Here is a 26,975-nt window from a genome sequence, read left to right on the forward strand (position 1 = left end):
AGATCCCGACAATCTTTTGAACCCATGGAACCGAAGCACCCTGTGGATTTGAGGCAGTGCTCAGGTGGGGAAGTACGTTCGAGACACCAAGACTCTCTAAGACTCCGGGAGACCCTGCATGGAAGCTTAGCGCCGCTCGGCAGAAACGGTAAATTACCAGTTTACATTTGAAAATACACTTTCAATGTACAAATTGAACCTTACAAGCTCCTCATTTTCTCCGGCTTTCTCGCCCAATGATCCTGCTTTCGCCCACTGGCCCCCGGTGAAGGACTCTCTCTCGCCCAAATTATCCCGAGATTGAAACCAACCGATCCGTCTCAACACATTAAATCTAAAGAGCCAAAACACCAGTCCCTGCATGCTTATCCGAGACCGGAACTGTAGTCTCAACGGGGGTAATTGGATCTTCATAGGGACGGCGCAGAATAAAGGCTCTGGCTCTGGCCTTGGCTCTGATGACGCTGTTCAAAGCCGGGTCAATGACAGGAATAGCTCCACGCTTCTCACGGTAGAACATCAACCCGTAGCCAATCATGACACAGATCCAAAATAAGTTGTAGGCGATCACAGAGCCATAGTCGGCGGAGTTGGTCCAGCCAAGAAGTGCATTGAAGATACCCCAACCACCGCCACCTCCTAGCTCTGGGTTGCAACAATTCACGTGCCAGACACTCTTTCGGATGTCGTAGGATCCGGGACCAGAGCCAGTCTCTGACGCGTCGCCTCCGATAATCTTGTTCCAGGCATTGTTCTCCAAGTACCAGACACCACGCGAGAAAAGACCGGCGGCAACGAGGTAGAGGAAGCAAGTGGAAATAATCAAGAAAATCTGCAACGAAGTCTGTCGTCCACCTCTGTCGGTTTGTTAGCCCCGTATCTTCCTTGAGGTTGCTTGAATCGACATACCGGTAGATAACATAGCCCACTAAGATACCGGCCAAAAGGCCGCAAACAACGGCCAAGGGGAAGGAAGTGGCTGGGAGCCCTAATCCAACGCCACCGACATAGACAACGGCCTCGAGACCCTCACGAAGAACCGTGATAAATGGCAGAATGAACATAGCGTATTTCTCCAACCATCTCTTGACGCGACCCTTCTTGGTCTCGTTGGGATCGTGATCCTTTTGGAGAGCCTTGGCGAGCTTGACACGCCATTTGTCTTGCAGTTTAGACACGCGCAGAAGGGCCGCTCCCATGATCGTGATGATGATCGAGGCGATAATTCCCAGAACACCCTCCCAAATATCCTCGGTGCTGGAGAACGAGTCTGTTCCGAGGCCATAGAAACCACCGATCATGCCTGCGCCGACTGCGAGACAAATGAATAGACCTAAAGCACATCCTAGCCAGACCTGTTTCCTTTAGCCTACGAACTTGCGTAGCATTGTAAGAGCCGGTCACGTACTTGTTTCACCAGCCTTTTGTACGTCGGGCGATCACTCTCGTAGAGCGACTGCTTCAAGAAAGCCAGTAGAACCGACACAACCACCGTTGTCTCGAGACATTCTCGAAAGCAAATGAAAAACACTGGTTGAATTGAGTCAATTAACAATGATTTCCAAGAAGGAGGACATGAACTATACCGGTGACGGCAAAAACCCGATTACTACCCATGATGGTCGAAATGCACGACTTTGGCAATTGCTCAAGGTTCAAAGGAGAAGAAATTCAAAGAACAAAGTCATTGAAAACCTTGAAAGCCAAGGAGGGTCTGATAAGGTCCCTTGTAGCGCAATTACCAAAGGTACAGTTGGAAATTGGAAATTCCAAAATTTCAAAATTACACGGGCCATGACATTCCGAACAAGCGTTTAACGATCCACTTGGTAATTATCTTCAGCTTGGTGGGGGTTTTTTTTGGACTCGTATCCGTCTCGGAATCCTTTCTTGAGTATCTGCCTCCGTGATTGGCAGAGGTGGATATGTCTTAAAACACATGCGATCACACGTTCTAGGGTCCAGCCACTCAAGTCATGTTGAACTGCAAAAATACCCGACTAGAAGCGATGTCGGTGGTGCCATGTCTCCCCAATTCGGCAGGTGAGCACAAGTATGTGACGATTTGATTCGCCTGCGATTGATAAAATGAACCGCATTCTGCCCTACAACTATCCCCACCATGGTACGCCTGGAACTGAACCTATGAAAAGTTGACAACGTCCCACGTTCCCACCTGTATTTGCGCTAAACTTGCGCTAAGCTCGCAGGCCAAATCTGATTAGGTCGAAAACCCTTCCTAGGTTCCCAAGGTTCCCAAAGGTTAGAAGAAGATTTGATCAAGATAATCGGGAAGGATAAACTTTCCACTTATCAATCTTGTACTGCGCTAGGATTGTTACAAGCTTCCGTTCCGAAGCTCCCAGTCTTTTTGTCTGCCCTCGTTTTTTTTCCATTTGGAATCAGGAAATTATTCTCCTACTTCCTCCCTGGCGAGACATCAAAGCATGGCAATTCTTCGTGGGATGCTGTTCCATCTTACGGCAGTACTACTTCTTGTGCAGTACTGTCAGGCGAAGACGGTCCATCTGGATTTCAACGTCACTTGGGTCAATGCGAACCCTGATGGCCTCTATGAGCGCAAGGTGGTGGGCATCAACGGCCAATGGCCGCTACCTGTCATTGAGGTGGACAAAGGCGATCGCCTGATTGTCAATATGTATAACGGGCTTGGGGACAAGGAGACTTCCATCCATTGGCATGGCATGTTCCAAAATGGCACCAACAATATGGATGGTCCGTCGATGGTTACCCAATGCCCAGTTGCTCCTGGGGCCTCAATTACCTACAACTTCACCATCCCCCAAAATGGTACCTACTGGTATCATTGTCATACCGAAGCCTGCTACCCGGATGGCTATCGACAGGCTCTAATCGTGCATGATAATCAGGCATACTTCAACGATATGTATGATCATGAAGTTACCGTTACGATGAGTGATTGGTATCATGAGCTTGTTGAGGACATTCCATTCATTCGTGTTGAAAACCCGACGGGAGCTGAGCCTGTTCCGGATTCCTTCCTCTTCAATGACACTTTGAACACCAACATTCCCGTCGAAGCTGGAAAGACCTATTTGATGCGATTAATCAACATTGGTGCATTTGTCGCCCAGTACTTCTACATTGAAGATCACACTTTCCGCATTGTTGAAATCGATGGAGTATACGTGGACGCGCAAGAGGCCGATACTCTTTATATTGCCGTCGCACAACGTTATTCTATCTTGGTCACCATGAAAAACTCTACGGACAAAAATTATCCGATCGTAACGGTTGCCGACTCAGTTCTACTTGATGTTATCGAGCCTTCTCTCAAGCTCAATCAAACCAATTGGCTTGAGTACAACAGCAGTGCGGCGCACCCGCAGGCTGTGATGAAGGTGGATGTTGCCTCTGACCTTGTCCCGTACGATGACTTGAAGCTTGTTGCGCACGACCGAATGGAACTCCTCCCAGAACCCGATATGATTGTTGAGGTCGACGTTATCATGAACAATCTACGGAACGGTGCGGGTTATGCATTCTTCAACAATATCTCCTACACGAAGCCCAAGGTTCCGACATTATTCACGGCCCTGACGTCCGGGGAGTATGCCACAAACCCGGCGGTCTACGGAGAATACACACATCCGTTCGTTTTCGAGCACAACGCTGTCATCGAGGTCATCCTCAATAACCAGGACGCCGGTTCGCATCCCTTCCATTTGCACGGGCACAACTTCCAACTCGTCAGTCGCACTCCGTCATATGGTCCTCATTTCAACGACTACGCCGACGGTGACCCACTCGCGTACAATGCCACTGAGACTCCCTCCAGTAGCTTCCCGAAATACCCTGCTCGCCGTGATACCTTCGTCGCACCACCTCAGGGTAATTTCGTTATCCGCTTTGTCGCTGATAACCCCGGTGTTTGGTTGTTCCACTGCCACATCGACTGGCATATGTCCCAGGGCTTGGCGATGTCCTTCATTGAGGCTCCGAAGCAGATTCAACAGCAACTGTCGCTGACAGAGAGCGAAATTAACATCTGCAAGGCTGCCAACATTTCCTACGCGGGTAATGCTGCCGCTAATACGGAAGATTTGCTCGACCTTACCGGCGAGAACAAGCAGCTTCCGTGGATTCCTGCCGGATTCACGGCGAAAGGTATTGTCGCCATGGTTTTCTCTTGTGTGTCCGCTTTCCTTGGAATGGCGTTCATCTCCTTCTATGGCATCTCGGGTATCCCACCCAAGGAGGAGGCTGTCGTGGTGATGGGGCGTGATGATCTGTAAGGCTCTTCTAGTTTCTGCTGTACTTTAATGAATATTTCAATGTCTTAGTTAAGGGAATCAAAAGATTTGGGTATTTTCCTTGAAATTGATCAACTGTGGTTCTCAATTCTTACTTGCAACGTTTCAAGTTTCAAAACACACTGCGAACATATTTAGTGACTACCATACGATCCACTGCGTCAAGTTCTCTATACCGTCAGATAATCATCAGAATGATCCGGCCAAGCGAAAGCACGACGCTCAATCTCGTTCAACCACCGTTGCTGGACAACATATCAATCAATGGGAGTTTGTAGAACGAGCTTCGCCAAAACGATTGATGAGCCCTGCGCCATATCATGGTACCCTAATGGAAATACGTGTCTTGAATTTGTTATTCCCTACTCCTATATTCTCAACCCCTAATGCCCAGTTTGCGTTCTTTCGCACCTGGTTCGTTTTGTTGTAGCATATGGCCTTAGGCCGTAGTTTTATGTCTTAGGAACCCAGCACCTCCATAGCTAGACCGCCTGGCAGCTCGTTCTTTAACGGAATCAACTTTCTCCCTTCTCTCTTTCCGGCCCCTACGTTGTAGAGCCCCCAACGCGTCTCCCATCTGAGATTGAGCTAAATCATGACTTCCATAATGCACCCCTAGTCAAGCCTCTATTCTCCAAGACTCAAACAATGAGCTGGGTGTTCAGTACGAATGTCCTTTGAGTGAAAATTACATAGAGAAGATAGGAGAAGATATCTGGCCATAGTCAAGAAAACTTCTCTCTGTCTCTGACATCGGCTCACAAAATTGCACCTAGAAAGCAAAGATTGAGATGCTTTAAAAAAATTTACAGTGCCTAGATCTAGGTAATGGGAGGAAAATTAACAGCTTTAAGTGAAAGCGGGTTCCATAGATGCACTGCACAAGTCGTATAGAACATTTGAACCTTGAAATTTTAACAGATACCCCACAATGGGGGGTAAAATAGATTAAACCCTGAAGCCTGAAACAACGCTACATTTAAAGCTGTTATCTATGATTAATAGCTTGAAAATAGCCTACCGCAGCCTCCAAGGTTCCAAGATTGCATCCACATTTTCACTTTGATAGCAATGCAATGAGTACCTGGGTTGTCCCGTTTGACACTGGTGCCTCCTACAATCTGGGCGCCCGATTCGGTCCCAGTGGACTTAGACAAGATTCTCACCGTCTGATTCTCATACATGTGGTTTCCTTTCTTGATCGGAAGATCTGCACTACACAATGCGTGGAGAGGGACACAAAAGCTCACACAAATTGGGCTGCGGCGGTGGTTCCAATTTCTCTCTCGATGGCAAGATGGGGATTGCGGATTTTGGCGAAGTTCTGATGACTTCCTGCATTGCTGGATCTTGACTTGAGCCTCTCCTGGCGACGTCACTGCCGTCATCCACGGGACATGTGCCTTCTCTGCTGCTATAGAGGCCCTACCGAAAACCAGAGCCAGCATATACGTCCGTATCCGAACGACCATTTCTAGTCCACCTATGAGAATAATGGATCTTGCTGGCCCGAGATTGAAACAATCGAATCAGTCTGCTCTATACTACCTGTCAGCTCGATCGATTGATTATCTGCTCGCTTATGTGTATTCTTTGATCGGGAACGGAAGGTCGAAGCCTCTTTGTCGAGTGTTAATCGAATAGAACATGTCAGATTCCTTTCCTAGCTTTGGCTACTGGGACTCTGGAGACGGGAGGATAGTCCACACGCGATCTGAGGACGATCATCTGTGGCCTTGATGGACTGAACTTCATTGCGCGGAGTTGTCGATAATATGCGTGCGTTTTTTTGGGGGGTCCACCTATTTTAATAACTGGGTCAAACTGACTAACTTGTTTTCCTTAGAAGAGTTGTCGTAGATGCTTTGTCTAAGGAACTTGCCATAATGGCGAGAAAAAAATCCACTCTTTATTGGCGAGAAGTCTTGTATTTTGGCCCACAGGAGTGGACACGGACTTGAAAAATGGACGAAGAATTTAAAACACCGCATGTCCGGCTGTGAACAATCAAATTTGTTTGTCTAGATTGTTCTGGTCTCCATGGACAGGTATTAGGGTTCGGGTCCTAGCATATGCAATGCGCTGCAATAAATTTTATAAGCCCATATAGAAAAAAAAAAAAGCCATCGCTGATCCTTCAACGGTTCCTCTCATGATAGTGGACCTCGTGTGAATTCAATCCTGGAACCACAGTCCCAAAAACGTGACAGATCTGACTTTTTTTGTATCCCTTGTTTCAGCGCAATTTCCACTTGAATGAGAAAGTGGAAGACTCAATATCTCGGGATCGGGATGGATTTAGACCCAGTATAGAGCCTCAGCTAAATAATGGCTCCAAAGCTGAACCGGTCAAGTCCTTACTCCGTAGACCAGACGAAGTTGTTCGGAGTCCATTGACGAAGTAAAACCCGTTTCCCACAACGGGTTCCCGCGCCGGTGGACATCAAGCGATTCCTTGAATCTCGAAGCCCGACTCCGCATGGCAGTCAATTGAAGTGGATCCCGGGTTTAAGAGAACTACCGGATTGGTTTGGCTGGCCCGTCTCTAACACGATTAGGCTCCATCTGGAAGGGAACACGCTGCGATCGGCGCCCAGAAGGCTAAGAGATGGCCGATTGGGAAGATTCAAGGGAAAAATGAGCTCGGATGGTTTCGTTCCCCCCCTCCAATGTACCTTGTCAAAGCTAAAAAGCAAGCCTGAAACGGACGGACATGACGTGGAGGTTCGAGACACTCGGCTATTTTAATTTATTTTAAAAGTGGAGACAAGAGATTTGGAGGCATCTTTTTGCTAGTTCATGTCGGACGACCAATGTAAAGCATCTCACTACTGACCCATGTGCCCGGAGTATTTACATGAAAGAAGACATCCACCTGTGGTTTAATATATCGGACCGCCTAGATACCATGAGACCAAGGACGAACATCTAGTGGGATCTTCGTGAGGAGAAAGTCCTTCGTATGTTGTACATTGAACTCCCGAGACCCAGATGTCCAATTGCCCCTGAACCAAAAAAAAAAGTATCCCCCTTTGGAAGACGAAAATGATCCTTCATCTTAATTCATCTTAATTATTCGCTAGTCTATTCTAAGCTGTGCACGGGTTCAATCTTTTCACCATCTTTCTGGCCATTTTGCCATTTTCTGCCTCCCTACTTTCTCTTGCACAAGAGTGACAGAGGGGACGAACAGGTACGCGCTTGAGTTGATGTGTTCTTATCGATACGGAGAGAAAAAAAAAATAGATCAAGGGAGACTGACTCTGCTCCACATTCTAGACATCCCCTGATTCTACGCCTCATGACTACGCCCATCGATTAGCACTTCGAATTCCTTTTCTTTCTATTCCACCTGGTGTGGCTCTCCTGGGGAGAGAGAGATGACTGTCTCACCGCCAGTATCTCCCACTAGCGCACCCCCACGTCCCAATAACACCGCTATGCGCACTTCGCGTAGTACCAGTCGTTTAAGTATGAGCAGCAGGCAAGGTGGAAGTCGTGCATCCGATGAGGATGGCAAGACTGCGGTTAAAGTTGGTATGTGGATTCTTTGGAAGCTTCCCCTGATCGCCCTCATTCATTCCACGGTTATCCGAAACCTACATAGAAAATACAACATCAGCCGGCAACTAAATAAGTTACTGACCTCACGCAGCCGTCCGTGTACGACCACCGCTGAAACCAACCGATCCTGGTTATGAATTGATTCCTCAGCGATTTCAGAAATCCACGGTCCAGGTCACTGCGCCAACCAGTTTGGCCGTTGATGTGTCCGCTGGGCGCAAACTCTTTGTGTTTGATCGCGTGTTTCCTGAAACTACCGAACAGGAAGGGATCTGGGAATATGTCAGTGATAGTGTCGACTCATTTGTTGAGGGATACAATGTCTCGATTATGGCCTATGGCCAGTCCGGCGCGGGAAAGTCCTTCACAATGGGGACCTCCGGTCCTATTGGGCAGCATAACATGCACGATATGGGTGAGTTTGAAAGATACTTATTTACCAATCCACTTGGGGACTAACCGTGTGTGCGTGTGTGTTCATCTTGATTTAGGCATCATCCCCCGTGCTGCGCAGGTTTTGTTTGATAAATTAGATGGCCCCTCGAAACATAATCGGAATAGCTCACACTCGAATTCGGGCCTCCGAACGCCACAAAGATATTCACTAAGTTCCGCCGCAAATTTTGGGAAGTTGAATCAGGAAAAAGAAAAGACCTGGCAGCTGAAGGCTACATATGTGGAGGTGCGCTTTTTTTCTTTTTGAAGTTTAGGAAACTGCTCGCTCGCATTACCTTGTTCTGACCATTGTCTCACAGATCTATAATGAACACCTGAGAGATTTGCTCCTTCCCGAATCGACAATTGCAAACGATCGCAGCAACGTGACAATTCGTGAAGATACCAAGGGCCGCATTATTCTGACTGGGTTGCACCAAGTCAACGTTAACTCATTTGAAGATCTGATCGGTGCCCTGAACTTCGGCTCGACCATCCGTCAAACAGACTCCACGGCAATTAACGCCAAATCATCCCGGTCGCATGCCGTGTTTAGCTTAAACCTTGTGCAGCGCAAATCTTCATCAAATCACGCGACTCCGAGCCCCATGAAGGAGAAGCGCATGTCGATTCCATCCGACACATTCCACGCTGGGGAGTCAGTAACTGTTGATAGTAAATTGCACTTTGTGGATCTGGCGGGAAGTGAGCGGCTGAAAAATACCGGTGCATCTGGAGAACGCGCGAGGGAGGGAATCTCGATTAATGCCGGTTTGGCCGCACTGGGCAAAGTCATTTCACAACTCTCCTCGCGCCAACAGGGCTCTCACGTCTCCTACCGGGATTCAAAGCTTACCCGACTGCTCCAGGATTCACTCGGTGGAAACGCTTACACGTACATGATTGCTTGTGTGACTCCCGCCGAATTCCACCTCAGCGAGACTTTGAACACGATTTCATATGCCCAGCGGGCCAGAGCTATTCAGAGCAAACCTCACATCCAGCAAATTGCAGACGACGGCGACAAGCAGGCTTTGATTGAGCGACTCAAGTCCGAGATATCTTTCTTGCGCCTGCAGATTCACAACTCTGAAGGATCCGAGCGACGTGAAGGAGGATCCACCGAACGAAGCGAACGGAAGAACGATCGTGAAAAGCACTTGCAGAATCAGTTGTTGGACATCCAGGAAAACTACAATTCTCTCAGCCAACGTCACGCTAAGCTGATTTCGAATATGGCTAACGATTCGCATTCACATACCACTAATGGCGATTTGGACGACGCGACCTCTGAGATTGGGAAGAACTCGGTCGAGAGAATGCAACGGTCCAAGTCCTTTGCCGAGTCGGTGGAGCAGATGGTTTTGGAGTACGAAAAGACGATTCAAAGCCTGGAGTCTTCACTCTCTGAAACACGCGCCTCCCTTTCGATCACGGAGAGTGATCTACTTGAACGTGAGACCAAGTGCGCCTATATTGAGACTATCAAGGAACAGCTTCAGACCCGCGTCCAGAAGTTGACGGACCGGGAACTCAGCACCGAGAACTACCTCCACGAATTGGAGTCCAAGCTTGATGGCCACTCTACAGGCGAAGAGAAGCACGCTGCCATTGTTGCCGAATTGCGGAAAGAATTGAGCCGGGCTCGCGAAAGCGAAGCCAGCTGCGAGGAATACATCTCGACACTTGAAGAACGACTTGCGGAGAGTGATCAGGACATGGAACTTATGCAGCGCGAGGTGGTACGTTTGGAACATGTCATTGAGCGCCAGCGAGGCCTTGGGCAGCTAGACCGCCTACTCGGCGAGATGGACCAACCGGATGGTGGAGATAGACACAATGGTGCCAGCGGCATTAACTACTCCCACTATCACCAGCCTAGGGGTATGCACCCCTCTCATAGACATGCGCCCTCTCTGGATGTTCTCAATGAAGCAGTTGAGACGGCCATTCCGGAATCAGATGAGGATTCTGTCGAGCCGACTGTAGAAGCCGAACTGGAGTCCATTGGAGAATCAGAGCGCGAGACAGGTGAGGACTTGAAGGTCCTGGAAAGCGTGACCAGCAGGCTGGGCAAGCTGGAGGCACGTCGCTCGGAAGCTCTTCACGAGGAGCCCCTCGCAAGTCCCGCCCAGTCCAAGTTCGTTGCCGACAAGCTTGAGACTATCACGCAGGAGCTGTTCGATCTGCGTCTACAACACGAGAACACCATTGGTAACTATGAGAACCTTGAATCCAAGTACGAGCAGGCTCTCAAAGCCCTTGAAGAGCTTCGCCAAGATAAGATTGACGAAGCCCGCCACCCGGCACCCGACGTTCAAAACGAACTTTCGCCGCGCCCGGCGACTTTTTTAGGGAATGGAGGCACTCCGACTTCGAAGGCTGGACCACAACACTCATCCTCGCAATCACTCTCTTCGGAGTTATCCTCGGTCGGGGAGCAATCTACTTTGCGCGCATTGTCTGAGGACGGATCCAAGGCGGTTTCATCCGCGCCCTCAACCCCGCAGGTGCTGTCCGTTGCTAATGCAGACTCTGAAGAGTTCGAAAACATGCGCAAGATGCTTGCCGAGCATCAGGAGAGCGCGGAGCTCATGGCCGAGAAATATAATGAGTTGCAAAACGAGCATGATCAGATTCTTTTACTGGTTGAAAGGTTAAAGGTTGAGGCTCACCGCGCCAAGTCAAACTCGCCCCCTGCAACCCCCGGTTTTAAAATGCTCCGCCGCATGACTAGCCAGAACATACTGTCAGGTGTTGACCGTGCAACCCGAGCCCTTACTGGTCTACGTCTCCTTGCGTCCGAGGAGTTTGCTGGCAAGCCGGACGCTATGCTTAACTTCGACTACCATCTGGATCAAACCATGCACGAGTTGCAAAGCCGTATGGAGCGCCTCCAATCCCTTGAAGCTGAGAACCAGAGCGTGAAGAAAGAGATGGAAATGAAAGCGACTATTATCTCCGGCCTGACCAGAGAACGGTCGAGTTTACAGGGCTCCTCGCCTGTGGACATGGCTCTGGTGTCGCAACTGCGTGATCAGGTCATCTCCCAGGAAATACAGATCAACCGCCTTCGAGATGCTCATGAATCTCGCCAAAAAGAGCTGTTGAACGAGATCAATTCGTTGAAGGGTCTTTTAAAGTCTCAGGAAAGCGCTACCCGTGCAATGGATGCCGGTGCCGAGAAGCAGGACAAGAATATCGATGCTTTGAGGGGAGAACTTAGGGAGTGGAAAGGCAAACACAAGAGTGCTTTACAGTCCCTTCAATCCTCGGAGTCGCAGCTCACCACGACTCTTGCTGAGCTCGAGAGTGCTTTGGCTTTGGTAGCTGCTATGCGCTCTGAGCGCGCTGCCACCGATGCCGACTCTACTGGAAAAGAAGGCGCGGCTCGAGAGATTGAGGGTGGCCGCGCTGAACAGCAGGCGCTTGTCGACAGCTTGATGAAGAACATCGAGGACCACAAGTCTACTATTGCTACTCAGCTTGCTACAATTGCCACCTTGGAAAGGTCTCGCTCCGATGCCCGGGATCAACTGACTTTGCAGACCACTGTCCAGGAAGGAACCAATGCCAGCGCTGTTGACTTAGATATGTCTTCTCGGATGGCCGAGCTTGAGCAGCTAATTTCTACTCACAAGTCGGTCGTGGACTCTCACAAGCATGAGCTGGATACCCTCCAGAAATCTCACAAGCGCGAACTGGTCGAGTTGGAGGAGCGGACTAAGGCTGCTGCCCAGGCCGAGTGCGATGCTCGTCTCGCCAAGAAAGATGCTGAACATGAGCAATCCATGGCGACTTTACAGAATGAAATTGCCGAGTCTCGCGATGAGTTGGTTAAGCTACTCAAGGCTGTGTCGACTCTTCTCAACACCGAAGTATCGGCCGAGAACCTAACGGATCAAATCCAAAATGTTTTGGCTCAGAAGCAGCACTTCTCAGACAAGTATGCTGAGCTCATGGGCACTAATGAAGACCTTCGCAAGCAGCTGGATGCCAATGCAGACTCTGAGAGCCGTCTGGACGAGTTAACCAAGAAGAACAACATCCAGGACGCCAAGGTTAATGAGCTGGCTCTCTTGGTAGCTACGTTGGAGGACACTCTTCGCATGAAGGAGGAACAGATCAAGAAGAAGGAAGCCCTAATTGAGGAGATCACGGTTGAGAAGCAGAAGAGCGTGCGTCTTGTGGAGGAGCTAGAGGAGCAAATCACAAACAGCTTCGATCAGCATCACAATCGTTTGTCCATCATTCAGCAAGAGCGTGATCAGGCCCTGGAAGACGCCAAGGCCAAGATTGTCATCTACGAAGGTGACATCGAGACTTATCAAGTTCGGATCGAGCAGCTTGAGCTTCAAATCAAGAACACTGGAAACTCCGACGGCTCCCACGACCGCACCGGCTCTCCCACATCCAACCTCCGCAAGAGCTCTTCCGCTGCTACCCTTCCCTCGCCTCCACCGGCGATCCCTCTCCCTCCCCTTCCTACCATTGCCTCTCACCCAAACGGCACTTCAAGCGTGTCCCCGCCCAACTCTCGGCATGCCAGCAAAGAGCTATCCAACGCTCAGATGGTCGAGGATCAGGAAGCTCGAATCCGAACCATCGAGAAGCACCTGTACGCCGAGAAACAGCTGACCGCCACCTTGGAGGAAGCTCTCGGCGACCTTGAAGCCCAGAGCACCAAGATCAAAAGCGACTGCGAGGCCTGGAAGAAGAAGGCCTGGAGTTTCGAGGATGAACTTAACTCCCTCCGCAAGGAACGCAACTCTGCTCGTCTGTCCCTCCAGGCCGTTGAAGAGGAGCGTAGTGCCCGCCGTGAAGCCGAGGCCGCGCGCGCTCAACTTGAAGAGCGCATGCTCGCCCTTAACAAGAAAAAGAAGAAGAGCAGCCTCAACTGCTTTTAGGCGCTTTTGACCTCAATATTGCTTGAGCACTTGAGCTTTCCAGCATCAAAAACAATCGCATTCTCACCTGTCTCTATCGATTTCTCTGGCTGTACACTTTCACATTCTATGTCACTCTTCTTCTCTTCCTTTTTTTACATCTTTCTTCGGCTCTTGTTTCATACCCCTTTATTTTATTCGATTCCAATCAATTATTCGCCCATTTCCCTGTATCACGAACTTTCACGTTTTTGTCACTTTCCCCTGTCGATTCCGTCAACACCTTGTCCTATAGCCCTTACACACCCCTTTTCCCACCCCGTTCTTCTCATATTCCCTTTTTTTCCTACTCGCACTCATGAATCTCTCATGACCAGGTGGTAGATCTCTTTTGTCTTTTTTTTTTTCGTCGCTACGCTGAATAACCTCAACATTGTACATTCTGTCGGCTGTTTCTGGACACATTTGCCCTGAATCTCTGTGTCGCAATCAGGGGAATCTTGTCAGCTCTCAATCGCTTTTTCTGCTTGAATTTCACAGCTCCTTGCTCGTTCATGTGGAGTTGCTTGTTTCGTACATCCTTGTCAATGAAGTTTCAAATGTCGGCTTATTTCTGTTTTGCTCAAGCTGTAGAGAAAACTTGATATGTTATAGTTTGATTCAGTCCTAAACTGTTGATTTTCCGCGATGCTGTTAGCATAGCCGCAGCTGGTATGTCGACCGATACTGGACAGCTGGTGCTGTAAAAAAAAAGAATTTGTCTCACGTTTGACCCACCCCTATACCACAGGATGTTGTTTTCAACTTTTGCATCTAGGGGTTCTTTGAAAGCCACAAGCACTACCTCAAAACGAAGAGAGATATATTGATGCTTCCATGATCACCTGCATTACTAGGAACTGAAGGGTTCAATTTAGTTTGCGAGATTACATAGTGGCACATTTGCGTCACATGACGCGCATACCCCACGTGTCTTTAAGCTTGTCGCAACAGCAGCCCCAATCTCCAAGCTCCAAAGTCAACTCATTATGGGCCTCCAACGGTCCAATGTGACAATAGTCCACCCGGATCTGGGTATCGGAGGTGCTGAGCGGTTAATTATCGATGTCGCACTAGCCCTTCAGAACCGAGGCCACCGCGTAACAATCTACACCTCCCACCGCGACAAGGCGCACTGCTTCGACGAAGCGCGCGATGGCACGCTGGACGTCCGCGTGCGCGGAAACACCCTATTCCCCGCCCATGTCTGCGGCCGACTTCATATCCTTATGGCTGCACTGCGCCAGCTACATCTTACCGTGTCACTACTGGGCGAGCTTGGGACAAGGGGGACACCGGAGACAGCGACCACAAACACCGACGACGAAGAGGACCGTGACGATATCTTCATTGTGGACCAGTTGCCGGCTTGTGTGCCATTTTTGAAGTCGTTCGGTCGTCCGCGCCAATCCCGACGGCAGCGCATCCTCTTCTACTGTCACTTCCCGGATCAATTACTTGCGCGCCGAGATGAGGGAGGCTCGCTTCTTCGCATGGCGAAGGGACTGTATCGGTTTCCGTTTGATTGGTTTGAAGGCTGGGCGATGAGCGCGTCGGATCGGGTTGTTGCGAACTCTAAATTCTCCCGTGGGGTTGTGCGTGATGTCTTTGGCTCCGACCGGTTGGGTGATGTGGAGGTCGTCTATCCGTGTGTCGATATGGATTCCGCGGTGACAGTTCCCGAGAAAGCGGAGGAAGACCCTCTCTGGGGTGGGAAGAAGATATTGCTCAGCATCAATCGCTTTGAGCGTAAGAAGGACATGGCGTTGGCGATTCGCGCTTATTATGGACTAGGAGCGGAGAAGAGGAAAGGGACGCGGCTGGTGATTGCTGGTAAGACCTTGTGCATGGATTTGCGATTTGCATAGATTCTAACACGTGCAGGCGGTTATGACAATCGTGTCCACGAGAATGTTCATTACCACCAAGAGCTGGATGAGCTCGCGACCAGTCTTGGGTTAAAGACCGCAACCTCCAAGACAGTCCTATCTGCACTTTCAATCCCCGATAACATTGATGTGCTCTTCCTTCTTTCTGTGCCTACTGCATTCAAAGATACCCTGTTGGCGCAATCGAAGCTCCTTCTCTACACACCGATCAATGAACACTTTGGAATTGTACCTGTCGAAGCAATGCGTGCTGGTCTCCCAGTGCTAGCATCTAATACTGGCGGTCCACTGGAGACTATTGTCGAGGGCGAAACTGGCTGGCTCCGGGACGCCCACGCAGACGAAGAGTGGACTGCTGTGATGGACAAGGCACTTTACGGATTGAGTCAGGAGGACCTTCAACACATGGCTCTTGCTGGCAAGAACAGGGCGCAGCAGGAATTCTCGCTCACTGCTATGGGTGATAGGCTAGAAGAAGAGATCTCCACCATGCTCAAAGCTGAAAGAAGACCATTCAATGGGTGGCAGCAGGTCTTTGTCATTCTCGCATTGGTTGGGGCGGTTCTTGCAGTGATGACTGCAATTTTACGTCAAGCACTATGATCTTTAGTTTATGGATTAAATCTATATTCTTTACATTAATCTACCATTTTTGTAATTTACACCAGTTCCTCTAACCGGCCCCTATATATCGACTACGCCGGTGATAGAAAGGTAGAAAATCACTTTTTATAACGACTACCTAGTAGCCGTAGGCTTAGCTCTATATAAGAGAAAGCTCTATATAACCATATTAATTACTTTAACTTGGTCGGAGTATTAATAAACCGCCGCTAAACTACTATCATAGCTAATTCAATTCTTAAAAAAGATAATTTTAACGAATCTGTACCACTACTATAAATTAGTGACCACTAGCCATAACGTTTTCTTAAACGTAACCTTACCTACTATATTAGGCGCTAGCGAGTAGACTGCGACAACGCCCATTAAAGCGGAGACACTTTTAGCGTCGCCAAGACATATGCGGGCACTCTTGGTAAAGTGGATGCTGCCAAGAACCAATCATGTACATAAAATAGCCTAATAGGGTAATTTTTGCATTATTTTTGCATAACAGGGGGCGATGGGCGTCAAATTGTAAAAGGCCCACGGGCCGTGGACACTTCCTAGTGCCCATGGACGGGCGATGTCGCAGTCTAGTAAGATATACTACTACATAAGATTCTATAAGGATCGTATAGTTTCTATTACGTATTGTTAGTTACCAGCTATATATAGGATAATTATATAAATACTGGGCCTTCGCTTACTCCAATAGAAACCCCCTTATTCTCTGTGGGCTTACAAAGTTCTAGCGGTTTTAACCCCGGCCGAGGCTAAGCACTTGTCCCAAGCGCCAAAATGCAGCTGCCTCAGGCACCGAGTGTATGCAAAGCCTGCAAACCACTCGGGAGCACATCGCGGTGACGTCGCGTTCGCCCTCTATCAAGTGATCTTTATCCTTAATCGCAGGCCCTAGTGGCGTTGGGGCCTCTCATCATGCCCGAAATAATAGACCTCCTATCATCTGATCCTCCCACTTCACCAAAGCCCCAGGCGTCAAAACTGCAACAGCCAGTTGAACTCCCGTCGCGACGTCCATCCCACCAGCTCAATTTAATTTCGTCGGACCCGTTCGATACATCCCTGTTCGACTTTGAAGAGGTCTTCGACATACCTGCCAAGAAACGGCGACTGAGCGATCAAAACACCTCTTACCTGCGACAAAGCATCACGGCTAATGCACCTGGAGCGGCGGAGCCCTGGTTCTCGATCTCCGATGATGATTTTGACCTGCCGCCAGCGAAAGCTGCGGTACAGAATAAACCATTCCAGTCGCGTGTTGAAGAGTCGGATCCAATTGACTTCAACTCTTCGGCCCCAGTCCTTTTACCAAAGCCCCCGTCGCGGAAACCGAATCTTTCAACCCGGGACATTATTGCGCTTGCTGACGATGACGTGTTGTCGGACCCTATGAAACTCCCGCCGTCAAGATTCCATGGGCATAGCGATATTGATGAATTCAGTGATCCGTTTACTCTGCCTGAATTTTCTGACCTATTGAAAACCCCGACTACCTCGAATCCTATCTTCTCCGAGTCGACTGCTCGCCTATTATCTCGCCTTGGCGACGGACGTACTTCAGACCCCAAAACAAGGCCTGGAACACGAAAGCTGAAAGGTACCAGCTTGCAATCTACAGCTGTGGGGAACCTCTCCGACGACGGAATTGATGAACTAGTAGCGCCCCGGAAAACAGCAAAGAAAACAAGCAAAGTCACTACTGCTGAAAAGGAAGCGAAGACCAAAGCACGTGAGGAAGCAAAGCTACAGCGAGAACGAGAACGCGAGCTTGAGAAAGAGCGCAAGTTGAAGCTCAAAGAGGAGAAAGCGAAAGAGAAACAACGAGCTGCCGACATCGCAAGCGTCAACAAGCTGAAAGTGAACAAAAAGGATTCAACACCAGAGATGATTGTCGACATGGCCACATCTCTCGAGGACAGCAGCGTCGGCACCCAAACCGTCGAGTTCATGAAACGACTCGGCGTCCAACACACATTCTTCACAAGCGCAATTCCCAACATAGTTAAATGGCGTCGCAAAATGAACGCAACATACAACAGAACCCTGCGCCACTGGGAACCGTGTCCATTCTTCATCCAAAATGAAGACCACGTGCTATGTCTGTTACCGGCGCCAGAGTTCATCAACATGATAACCCGACCGCGAGACGACGAAGAAAGAGAACGAGAAACCCTAGAAATCCACGTTCAGCGAATTAAAAGCGCCTACCCAGACTGCAAACCCATCTACCTAATCGAAGGGCTGACGGCTCTAATGCGCAAAAACACAAACGCACGCAACAGAGCCTTCCAAGCCGAAGTCCTGCGCCAACTCGCCGAAACAACCGCAACAGAAGAGCCAGAACGAACGACAAATCACAGAGCCCGAAAACCAAAGAAAAAGCCCGACACGACACCCCTCGTCGACGACGAGATTGTCGAGGACGCTCTGCTCGAACTGCAGGTCACGCATTCCTGTCTCATTCACCACACGACCGCGCCAGCCGATTCCGCGGAGTGGATAAAACATTTCACCGAGCACATCTCCACAGTGCCCTACCGCCGTGAACGACAGGAGGCACACAATGCTGCTTTTTGTATGGATACCGGACAGGTGAAGACGGGCGTCGATAAGCACGATACTTTTATCAAGATGATTCAGGAGGTCAATCGTGTGACAGCTCCTATGGCTTATGGGATTGCGGGACAGTATCCCTGCGTTGCAGACTTGACTCGTGGGATGCGGATGCATGGTGCTATGATGCTGGAGGATATCAAGGTAGGCTTTTCTTTCAATCTCCGTACTGGCGTTGTTTTTTTTTTTTTTCAAATGAAATCTCTTGCTGACTTCTATAGAAATCCGCGAACAAAAATGGCTCCCTGACGAATGCGCGTATTGGACCCGCTGCTAGTAGGCGGCTGTACAAAGTGTTCACTGGGCTCGATCCGAGTTCGACGGACGTTTAGGTTTGTTTTTTGCCTTCATGCTTAATTTTGGTTATCATTGCCATTCTTAGCTTGGGCTACTGCAGAGCTTAGCTTTGCATTCTGGATATTGTATCCGTTTGGTATGCCGGGTTATCCTGGTTGATTGCTATTTGGGCTTCTAATACCTAGCTTAGTCTCTCCTCTGGCTGGAAATTTTGGATGTAGCCAACCAAACGACACAGGTTTCCTGTTGTGTTGTGGGGAATACTGTTTTTAGCTGGATTTCAGTTGGTACAGGGTAATCCGAGTATGTCACCTCAAATACAGCGATTACCTCTTTTCAGCTCTGCACAAAGTTGTATTTGAAGATCAATGTGAGATGATGGAAAGCGTCGAAATAAGAAGAAACTGCCTAGCTATGTACAAATGCGAAACCCAGATCTATGTATAGAACCCAATATCAACGCCATCTCAAACGATATCAAACAAATGAGACATCTTGAACGCAAAACCGAAGATCAAACCAAACCCTGTCCTACTGAACAACTAAATAACAACCCCCCTCCTCTTCCACCCCCTCCAAGCAGCCAACCAGGCCAAAACAGCAACCCAGACGCTAATCGTGCAGCCAACAGCCCAGAACCCATAGCACCGCCATCCATAGCACTGACCATCGGACAAGCCATCACCGTCGCCGCGATCCATAGCATTTTGATAAGCGGCAGAGTAAACAATACCCCAGAGTGCGGCACCAGCCGCAGGCATCATGGCAACAATACCCCAGTTTGTGGCGAAGTTCTCTACACCCCAGACGACGGAGATGATGATGGGAGCAAGAGAGAAGGCGCTGCCGTACCCGAATCCGATTAGCGCGGTTGTCAGGTTGAAGACAGCTGGGTGCGCTAATGGTAGAGGGGACGCGAGGATGAGGTAGCCCAGGGAGAGGAGAATGGCCGAGGGGATGAGGAAGATCATGCGGGATAGAGTAGGGCGTGAGGATGACGGGGGTGTGGGGTGTCTGTGGTCGGCCCCTTCAGGAATCGGAGGGAAGAGGTGTGTTGCTTGAGGCGCGAAGAAATCAGAAAGTGAGCCTGTAAGGAGGCGGGCGATGGTTGAGGTTAGGGCAATGGTTGTGACGTGGGTTGAGGGGGATCCGGCTGGGGGTGATGCGCCTGTCGGATAGGATTGAGGTGTCAGGGTTGGGATGATTGTGCCCAGCTGATTTTCAATAAGGAGTCAGCTTGTGGTGTGGAAGTGAAATCTCAGATAAACTCACGTTGTTGATGTACGATTCGCCGGGGCCGGTGACCAAGAAGAAGCCAGCGGCCAGCCACCACATGGTGTTGTCTTGTAGGAACACGCGGGTTTCATAGTTGAGCAGCCAGTTCTTTTTCCGGCGCTCCTCTTCCTCGCGCTCCTTCTCTAGTCTTTGCTGCTCGCGCTCTTCATCGGACAGAGTCGATTGTTCCTCATCGAAGGCATCGGCAAACGTGCCGTACTCAACCGCTTGCCTGATATCATTCCGCGGCTGGAAGAAATCACTTTCCTCCAGCAGTCCACTGCGCTCTAGTTCTTCAACCGTCTCATCGATGTACTTGTCATCATCCTCCACGATGCGCAATGCAAAGGTACCGATGATCCCAATTCCTAGCAACAGTAGAGCCAGAAAGACGAAGTATTGGAAAACATCAAGATCACCGTGACTCCCATCCTCGAGACGTTCATAGAACAGATACGTCCCGAGCTGACTCTGCCACATACCACTGAGACCGAACGCCGCAATAGGGACAGCAAGCATGATACCCTTGTGTTTTCCCCTGCCGAAGTTCTTGGCACATGTCGCAACAGCTGCTAAATACATGCAGCTAGTCGCCATACCAATGGCGACAAACGCCACGATCATCACCCAGAACGGCCATCCAGAACCGCCAGCTTCACCAGGCGGGCCGCTCTTATACGTGAACGCAGCGAGGAGATATCCAATGCCGAAGATCAGCCCTGAGAATATAGCTAGTGCAGACGGGCTGTAGCGATCACACAAGTAGCCGAACAAGGGGACCGGAAGGTACATTGCGATTTCGGCGGCGATGGAAACGGCGTTCACCTGAAGCTGCGAGTAATGGAGTCGGGTAAGGAGTAGATGACCATACAAAGAGAAAGCAGTGATACTGCCAGCCCCCAAACTGCAAGACACGAATATAAGAGTCAATTTCTAGGGCCCCAAATTGAGATCTTCTGGTAGGCATGACAGCAAGGGAAAGGGTTTGCCATACCAAGTAACAACACCCCAGCCAAAGCTAAGCACTCGGATCACCTCCTTCTGCATCTTCCGTCTGTCTCGCTCAACAATCTCCTCGACGACATCGCTCAATAGCCCATCATCACTCCGACCGAGTTCGTGATTACCAGGGTTCCATGGATGTCGCCGGGATGGCTCTGCACTTCGATCGGTTGTATCTTGTTCAGCATCAATATGCTGAAGGAGCGATCGATTCGCGTCGAAATCGCGCTTATCGATCGTCATTGTGCTTTCTCCGCACCGGCTGCGCTAGGTTCTGTAACCGGCTCTTTACCGAGGGAAAGCGTAAGATAGGTCTGTATAGATAGGTATGGGAGACTGGAGGATGTTTGAGATCAAACGATGCTGCATTCACAATTTGGCAGCTCTGAGATGCGGAGCACGGTTGTCCGTGTGATGGAGCTTCAAGGGCGGGAGCGGTGTTAGCTGGGTGGATCCCGAGGTTGTGTTGTTCAACGCTACGTCATTGGAATTCAGCTTTTGATCATAGAGAGTTTAGTTCACTGCAATATCATGGAGATACGAGGTAACGTAGATGTTGGCTAAAAGGAGCCGTAGTGTTGAGTTGAAGAGCTCGAAAAGTGGAGATAGTTGGAGTCATTCCACGTGACTCCTTACATCCTACTCCGCACTTTACCCCGATCACGTCATTGCAAGATACATTTTTTTTTCAAGTAATGGAAGAGAAATAGGACGTCTAAAGACGAAAAAAGTATACTCATGTACAAGTAAGATCAAAGTAACAGCCCATGAAGGAGAGAGACCGAAAAAAGGATTTGGAGACATTGGGGGTATTATCAATATCAATAAAACAAAACTGAGAAATAGAAACTGATACACGCCCGAGATGAAAAGACAAAAAAAGGGTTCCGTGAAACAAAAAGTAGAAAAAGTAAAAAGAAAAGGGCAAAAATCAAAATCTCAAACGACTCAGAATGCATCCAAGCGTTGACGGGGATCATGGAAACACCCATTCAAGGGCTGGGTCGTTATTTCGTAGTGGAGATCAGGCGAGATCAGGCACTGGTGCATATGAATTCTGGCATTCCCATATGGAAGGCTCTATTCTCCGAACGCCACGTGTCGGCAGTGGGCCGAGTAGAAGATGAAACACAAAACAAAACAAAAAAAAAAACTAGAAACTGACTTCGCCGGCATCGGTTTCCATCATAGTCTCATCCCAATATTGAGCAGAGGGCCGCTCACGAGCCGCAGGTTGAGACCCCAGCGCGATGGCTTCACCTTCGCCTCGTTCCACAAATTCGTCCAGACTGACCTCTTTCATGATCCGCTGGAAATACATCCGGAGTGTGCGCAGGCCACGTAGGTATCCACGATCAATGTCGTGGGGGTTGTGAGGTGGACATGGCGTATCTGGAGGAAGTTTGTCCTCGCCAGTGACGCAATTAGCGAAATCGACAATCTTCAGTTGAACATCCAGTCTGCTCTGGCCGTCTTTGGGGGTTCGTTGTTTGAAGGAGGTAGGTTCGCCAGAGCGAGGCAGTCCTTGCTCAGGGGAGGATTGTGGTTCTCCGTCATAAAGAATCAACAGACTGCTAGCATAAAGCCGGTACCTATCCAGCTGTCGAATCATGTGCTCTAACATAGCTAATTTCTCCAGAATGATAGGGATCTTTTTGGCAACGCTGGCATAGTTGACGCCGTCGTAAAGGAACCGAGTGAGCGCATCCTGGAACTCACGACCAGATTTCAAGTCGCGTCCAAAATACTTGTCTTCAAAGATGTACTCCTGCTTTTTGACATTCCAAGACTGCATGCCACAGAGCCGCACACCCAGCTGCTGCGAAGTAGTGGACTGGCATTTCCGTCGCTGAGACTTCTTCTTCTTCTCATTTGCCTCGATACCATACTGTCGGGTGCCCATCTTCAAATCCAGAACACATGGTTTATTCATACCGGCTGTTAGGTCCTCAAGGAGGAGAAAGAACTGTACTCGTTCGTCCTTTCTCAGCTGTGCCTCCTTAGGGTTGCTGGGCAAGATCGGGTTTATAGGCTGTTGTGGTCCAAGGCAGGCGGGATCGGACGTTCTACTAGAAGCAAAAGCTTCGGTTGCATGGTAGCCATTGGTCGAGTTACTTTCCGACGCTGGCGAAGCCGACTGTTTCGTGGTGGAAGGTGTATTCGACATTGAAGCATCGGCTTCCATGGAGAAAATGTCATCCTCCTTGTCGCCGCCATAACCATCGTCATCGAAGAACATGAGTTCTCCATTGTTGCGAGATCCCATGCTGCCACGTCTTCGGAGGCCACTCCCGGAATGCCGCCGTCTTGTGTGATGATTCCGAGAGACCGAGTTCGCTCGGTTAGGTTCCGCTTCAGTCCGGATCTTCTCTAGGCGATTTTGATTGGCGTCTAGGGCAGTTGATGCCGACGATGAAAGAGCAGGCGCTTCACTAGGGGGCGGGTTGATGTCAATCACTTCTGTCTGCAAAGCCGCGATTGGCCCAGGGACTGGTCGTCGATGGCTAGCTGTGCGGTCTTCTGACAAGTTCTCTCGGCGGTGGGCGGTGGCGGGCATGTCGGAATTAGCTCTTGGCAGATGGACATGACCACGAGCATGCCTTCGATGATGATGAATGGCAGGAGGGCTAAATACCTCGCGGAGAACCTGCTCCTGAAGCTTGAGATTGACGGTTGTGGCGCCCCAGATCTTGGCCCGCTTGCTCAGAGCCGATTTATCAGATTCCGCTGACATGCCCTGGAAGCAGTCAACGGATCGTGCGCGGTTTATTGAAGCATCTGCTGTCCGTGGTCGTTGCTGCTGCGTGAAAAGATCGGCAGGAATGATGTGGCGATTGTTTTCCAGAATGACCTTGGGGATGACCCCTGTGACTTGGGACTGGCTAACAATTCGCTGTGGCTTTTGTGACTCTGCTGCCTCGAGAAGCTGAGAACTGAGCGCTGAAGTTCCATTGGCAGGTGTCGTCTCTGGAATTGTTCCATCGGCAGAATCAACCTGATCCTTCCGTTTCGATGTTTTCGAGAAGGTGACGTTCAGCACCCCGATGTATCTGACCAGAAGATTAGTATTTGATAGGCTGAAAGCTGTCGGCTTTTCATGGAGTTGATTCTACGTACTTGGGAAGAAAGAGCAACATATCTGGGTGTCTCCGTTCAATGCGTTCATAGAACTCATTCTCTCGGTTGTTCAGTTGCTTGCATACAGCGCGTCGGGAAAAGCGGAAAACGGTCGTGTGCCCCCCAACCTGGTGACGATAGGGCTTTAATTCCACGGCACCAAGAGGTCCCGGATGCGGGGGTTTGGGGCGAGAAAGAAGCTGGGAACGCTGGGTCGGAGTGGCAGACAGTGTTTCCACCTCGTCAACAGAATGTATACTTTCATCGGCTGATTGGGGCTCGACTTCGGAATCGTAGATTGAATCGCCGGATTCAGAGATGGTACTCAACTTTTCTGGCACGTTCTCTCGTGGAGAATGGATATCGCCATATAGGATCTTACTTTCATTCTTAGATCGAAAGGATATATCCACATGGCTGATTTCCTTTTCGGGAGAATCGCTACGCTCTTGAGGTACTAACATTAGCTCATGACCTTTCTCCGCAGCCGGCAGTTGACCTGGCTGTACATCAAGAGGACCATCGGGAAATTGTTGTAGGTCATCAATCCCATCCGGCACCGTACGCTCGTGGGGGAAGTACACGGCAGAAGAGATCTGCTCATTTTCTTCCTCTTCAACCCCAAATTGCCCTGACCCACGCTCCCCTTCCTCGAACGAGTCCGACGGGGATACCTTGACGTGCGAATCCTTCTGGAAGTAGTCACGGCTGCGCTCGGAATATTGCGTTGGAATACTTTTCGAGAAAGACGATCCATGGCTACCGCCAGGTGTAAGATGAAAGTTCCGGATCTCCTCCAGCAAGTTGCGAGGTAACGCTGTGGGGCGACGCTTGGAGGGCTCATCGCCCTGTGTGGTCTGGAGCGTCTCCGCCGGAGATGGAGGTTGGAATGACGGAGCGTCGTCAAGTGCGGAGAGCGATGTGCTTTTACGAAGCGACGTTTCCTGTTCTGAACGATGTGCTTCTTGTTCATGATCCACGTTGCGATCCCTCAGGCCCAACGTCTCATCTTGTGGTCGGCAACGATCCTCCCGTCGTTTGCGATCCGGTGAAGAAGCGGTGTTTTCTTTGAAAAGACCCAGATAATGGCTGGACTTACGGCTGCGGACATTGGAAGCCGGCTCCGCATTGGTCAAATTGGCTTCAATTGAGCTGTCAACTCGGCCACGACGACCTCTGCTGGGGCTTCGTTCAACCGAAGTCTGAGGGATGTCTTCTTTCGGACTGTAGGATAAGAGATCCCGATTGGCCTGCGAGCCGTCGTGGCCAGAGGATGGAATGGTCAAAGAGTGGGTGGTACGAGAGACATCATCTAGTGTGGACGGGAAGGGATTCCGTTCAGGTAAAGTCCCTTGAAACCAACTGGTTTTCGTACCTGTGTTACTCAATGACACCTTGTACCGCTGAGATGCTCCCAAGTGAGCCTGCACGCCTGGCTCTACCTCCGTTTTATTTGCGTGATCAGTCGGTGAGGTCGATGCGCGCAGGAGAGACAGCCGGGGAAGATCGGTGGTTGAAAAGAGAGCAGAGGAACGCAATGGAGAGTTTCTGTTGACGTCAACTTCCATGCGGGAAGGGTCGACGCTCAAACGGTGGGGAGAGACCTTGGAGAATGCACTTGGAGACACGGATGCATCGTCGAGGCTAGGGATCAAGTTGACCTGGCGTTCATTGCCCAAGGCCTTTTCGGGGGGTAATTGTGGGGTATTTGCGGAACTTTCTGAGGGAAGGTAATGAGTAGCGAAAATGCTATCCCGTTCAGACAACTGAGGTCGGTAGACACTATCCGGATGCGCGATAGTGTCCGGAGGTGTGGTAGCGATTCTTTTCAAAGTAAATAGTCGGGATGCGGGCTGAGACCAGGAATGAGCGGTAGGGGATTCGGCGCGCGATGGTGAGAAACCCTCACTAGGCCCCTGAGACAGATGCTGCGCCCGTAAATGGTGACGTGGGGTACCTTCATGGACCGTATTGGAGCAATCATGTTGGGCAGGTGTAGCAGGTGTCACCAGGGGACTAGGCAAGGTATCTTCGGAAACGGACGGCGAGTTGGACATGGAGATGACATTGGTCAAATCCAGAACGAGATGGTATGGAATCGAAAACCGGAGGGGTTTTGGCGTAAGGAAAAAAGAATAAAAAAATAAAAAGAAAAAAAAAAAAAAAAAAACAGAGGATTCAAGACTAAGATAGATGCCTAGAATTTGAGGACGAAAGATAGGCGTCAGAGGAATTCTATTACAATCAAGGGGTGGGGAAGGAGTGATGGGGGGCACGTTTAGGCAAAGAGAGATCTTACAGGCCAGGAAAAGGCCGCAAATTGGTCAAAGTGCCAAAGAGTTCAAGGAGCCCAAAAAGAAAATAAAAAAAAAAAGGGGGGGAATGGGGAAGTTGGAGAGACACACCTTTGATCGTCACCGCCCGAGGATCCGATCAGCCAAAATGCATGAGAGGATCGGACGAAGTGATAAAACCTTCGAATACCACACTCATTTTTTTTTCCCTTCTTATGCCACGAGAGAAGATACAGCTACTACAAATACTACACTAGAAAAACGGGAGGATTTTCATCATTGTGCAACGTCTTACAGAGTTTGGGGTATCTTTTGGGCTAGGATTCCTCGAGGAGGGATCGGTAACCATTGAATCGTGGTGATCTCGGAATGATGGATGGATTTCCTGTTCTGATGAAATATTGATCATAGGCTTTCAAGATGAGATTTGTCAAGCGTGTGCTTCGAGTCGACAGATAACATATCTACAACCCAAGTATATCTCGTTTCCACTGTTGATACCTATCTTGGATCTACCAATCACCTGTCGCAATGCATAGTGTGCAGCCCTGTCGATCGCTAATAGGTGTCCTTCATTCACGACTTCTAGCATTTTTATCGGACCTATGGTGATAGGGACGACGGAGTAGTATCTGGATCTGA

The 26,975-nt window shown here is 49.6% G+C and overlaps 7 protein-coding genes across 7 annotated transcripts; 4 read left to right on the top strand and 3 right to left on the bottom strand.

The window, feature by feature from the left end:
- Positions 1 to 334: 334 nt before the first annotated feature.
- Positions 335 to 1,617, bottom strand: Pdw03_7981 (Plasma membrane iron permease; the record flags this gene model as incomplete). The annotated part of the gene is made up of 4 exons (XM_014677639.2): positions 335 to 857; positions 910 to 1,355; positions 1,409 to 1,530; positions 1,587 to 1,617. The coding sequence occupies 4 exons, from the start codon at positions 1,615 to 1,617 to the stop codon at positions 335 to 337; spliced, it is 1,122 nt and encodes a 373-aa protein (XP_014533125.2).
- Positions 1,618 to 2,447: 830 nt separating this feature from the next.
- Pdw03_7982 (Multicopper oxidase, copper-binding site) lies at positions 2,448 to 4,277 on the top strand (the record flags this gene model as incomplete). The annotated part of the gene is made up of 1 exon (XM_014677640.1): positions 2,448 to 4,277. The coding sequence occupies one exon, from the start codon at positions 2,448 to 2,450 to the stop codon at positions 4,275 to 4,277; it is 1,830 nt and encodes a 609-aa protein (XP_014533126.1).
- A 3,458-nt stretch (positions 4,278 to 7,735) lies between these two features.
- On the top strand, positions 7,736 to 13,201 carry Pdw03_7983 (Kinesin family protein; the record flags this gene model as incomplete). Its single annotated transcript, XM_014677641.2, has 4 exons — positions 7,736 to 7,832; positions 7,951 to 8,274; positions 8,351 to 8,541; positions 8,615 to 13,201. 4 exons carry the CDS (start codon positions 7,736 to 7,738, stop codon positions 13,199 to 13,201), a joined length of 5,199 nt encoding a protein of 1,732 aa, XP_014533127.2.
- A 1,007-nt stretch (positions 13,202 to 14,208) lies between these two features.
- On the top strand, positions 14,209 to 15,711 carry Pdw03_7984 (Alpha-1,2-mannosyltransferase (Alg2), putative; the record flags this gene model as incomplete). The annotated part of the gene is made up of 2 exons (XM_014677642.1): positions 14,209 to 15,052; positions 15,104 to 15,711. 2 exons carry the CDS (start codon positions 14,209 to 14,211, stop codon positions 15,709 to 15,711), a joined length of 1,452 nt encoding a protein of 483 aa, XP_014533128.1.
- Positions 15,712 to 16,650: 939 nt separating this feature from the next.
- On the top strand, positions 16,651 to 18,918 carry Pdw03_7985 (ERCC4 domain; the record flags this gene model as incomplete). Its single annotated transcript, XM_066101825.1, has 5 exons — positions 16,651 to 17,332; positions 17,396 to 18,492; positions 18,570 to 18,624; positions 18,731 to 18,781; positions 18,836 to 18,918. The coding sequence occupies 5 exons, from the start codon at positions 16,651 to 16,653 to the stop codon at positions 18,916 to 18,918; spliced, it is 1,968 nt and encodes a 655-aa protein (XP_065956908.1).
- Positions 18,919 to 19,187: 269 nt separating this feature from the next.
- Pdw03_7986 (putative transporter mch1) lies at positions 19,188 to 21,165 on the bottom strand (the record flags this gene model as incomplete). Its single annotated transcript, XM_014677644.1, has 3 exons — positions 19,188 to 19,859; positions 19,918 to 20,824; positions 20,915 to 21,165. 3 exons carry the CDS (start codon positions 21,163 to 21,165, stop codon positions 19,188 to 19,190), a joined length of 1,830 nt encoding a protein of 609 aa, XP_014533130.1.
- Positions 21,166 to 22,075: 910 nt separating this feature from the next.
- On the bottom strand, positions 22,076 to 26,096 carry Pdw03_7987 (Inositol hexaphosphate kinase KCS1, putative; the record flags this gene model as incomplete). The annotated part of the gene is made up of 3 exons (XM_066101826.1): positions 22,076 to 23,972; positions 24,040 to 25,351; positions 25,415 to 26,096. The coding sequence occupies 3 exons, from the start codon at positions 26,094 to 26,096 to the stop codon at positions 22,076 to 22,078; spliced, it is 3,891 nt and encodes a 1,296-aa protein (XP_065956909.1).
- Between the last annotated feature and the right edge of the window lie 879 nt (positions 26,097 to 26,975).

Source organism: Penicillium digitatum, chromosome 3 (assembly GCF_016767815.1).
Source record: "Penicillium digitatum chromosome 3, complete sequence".
NCBI classification, from domain to species: Eukaryota; Fungi; Ascomycota; class Eurotiomycetes; order Eurotiales; family Aspergillaceae; genus Penicillium; species Penicillium digitatum.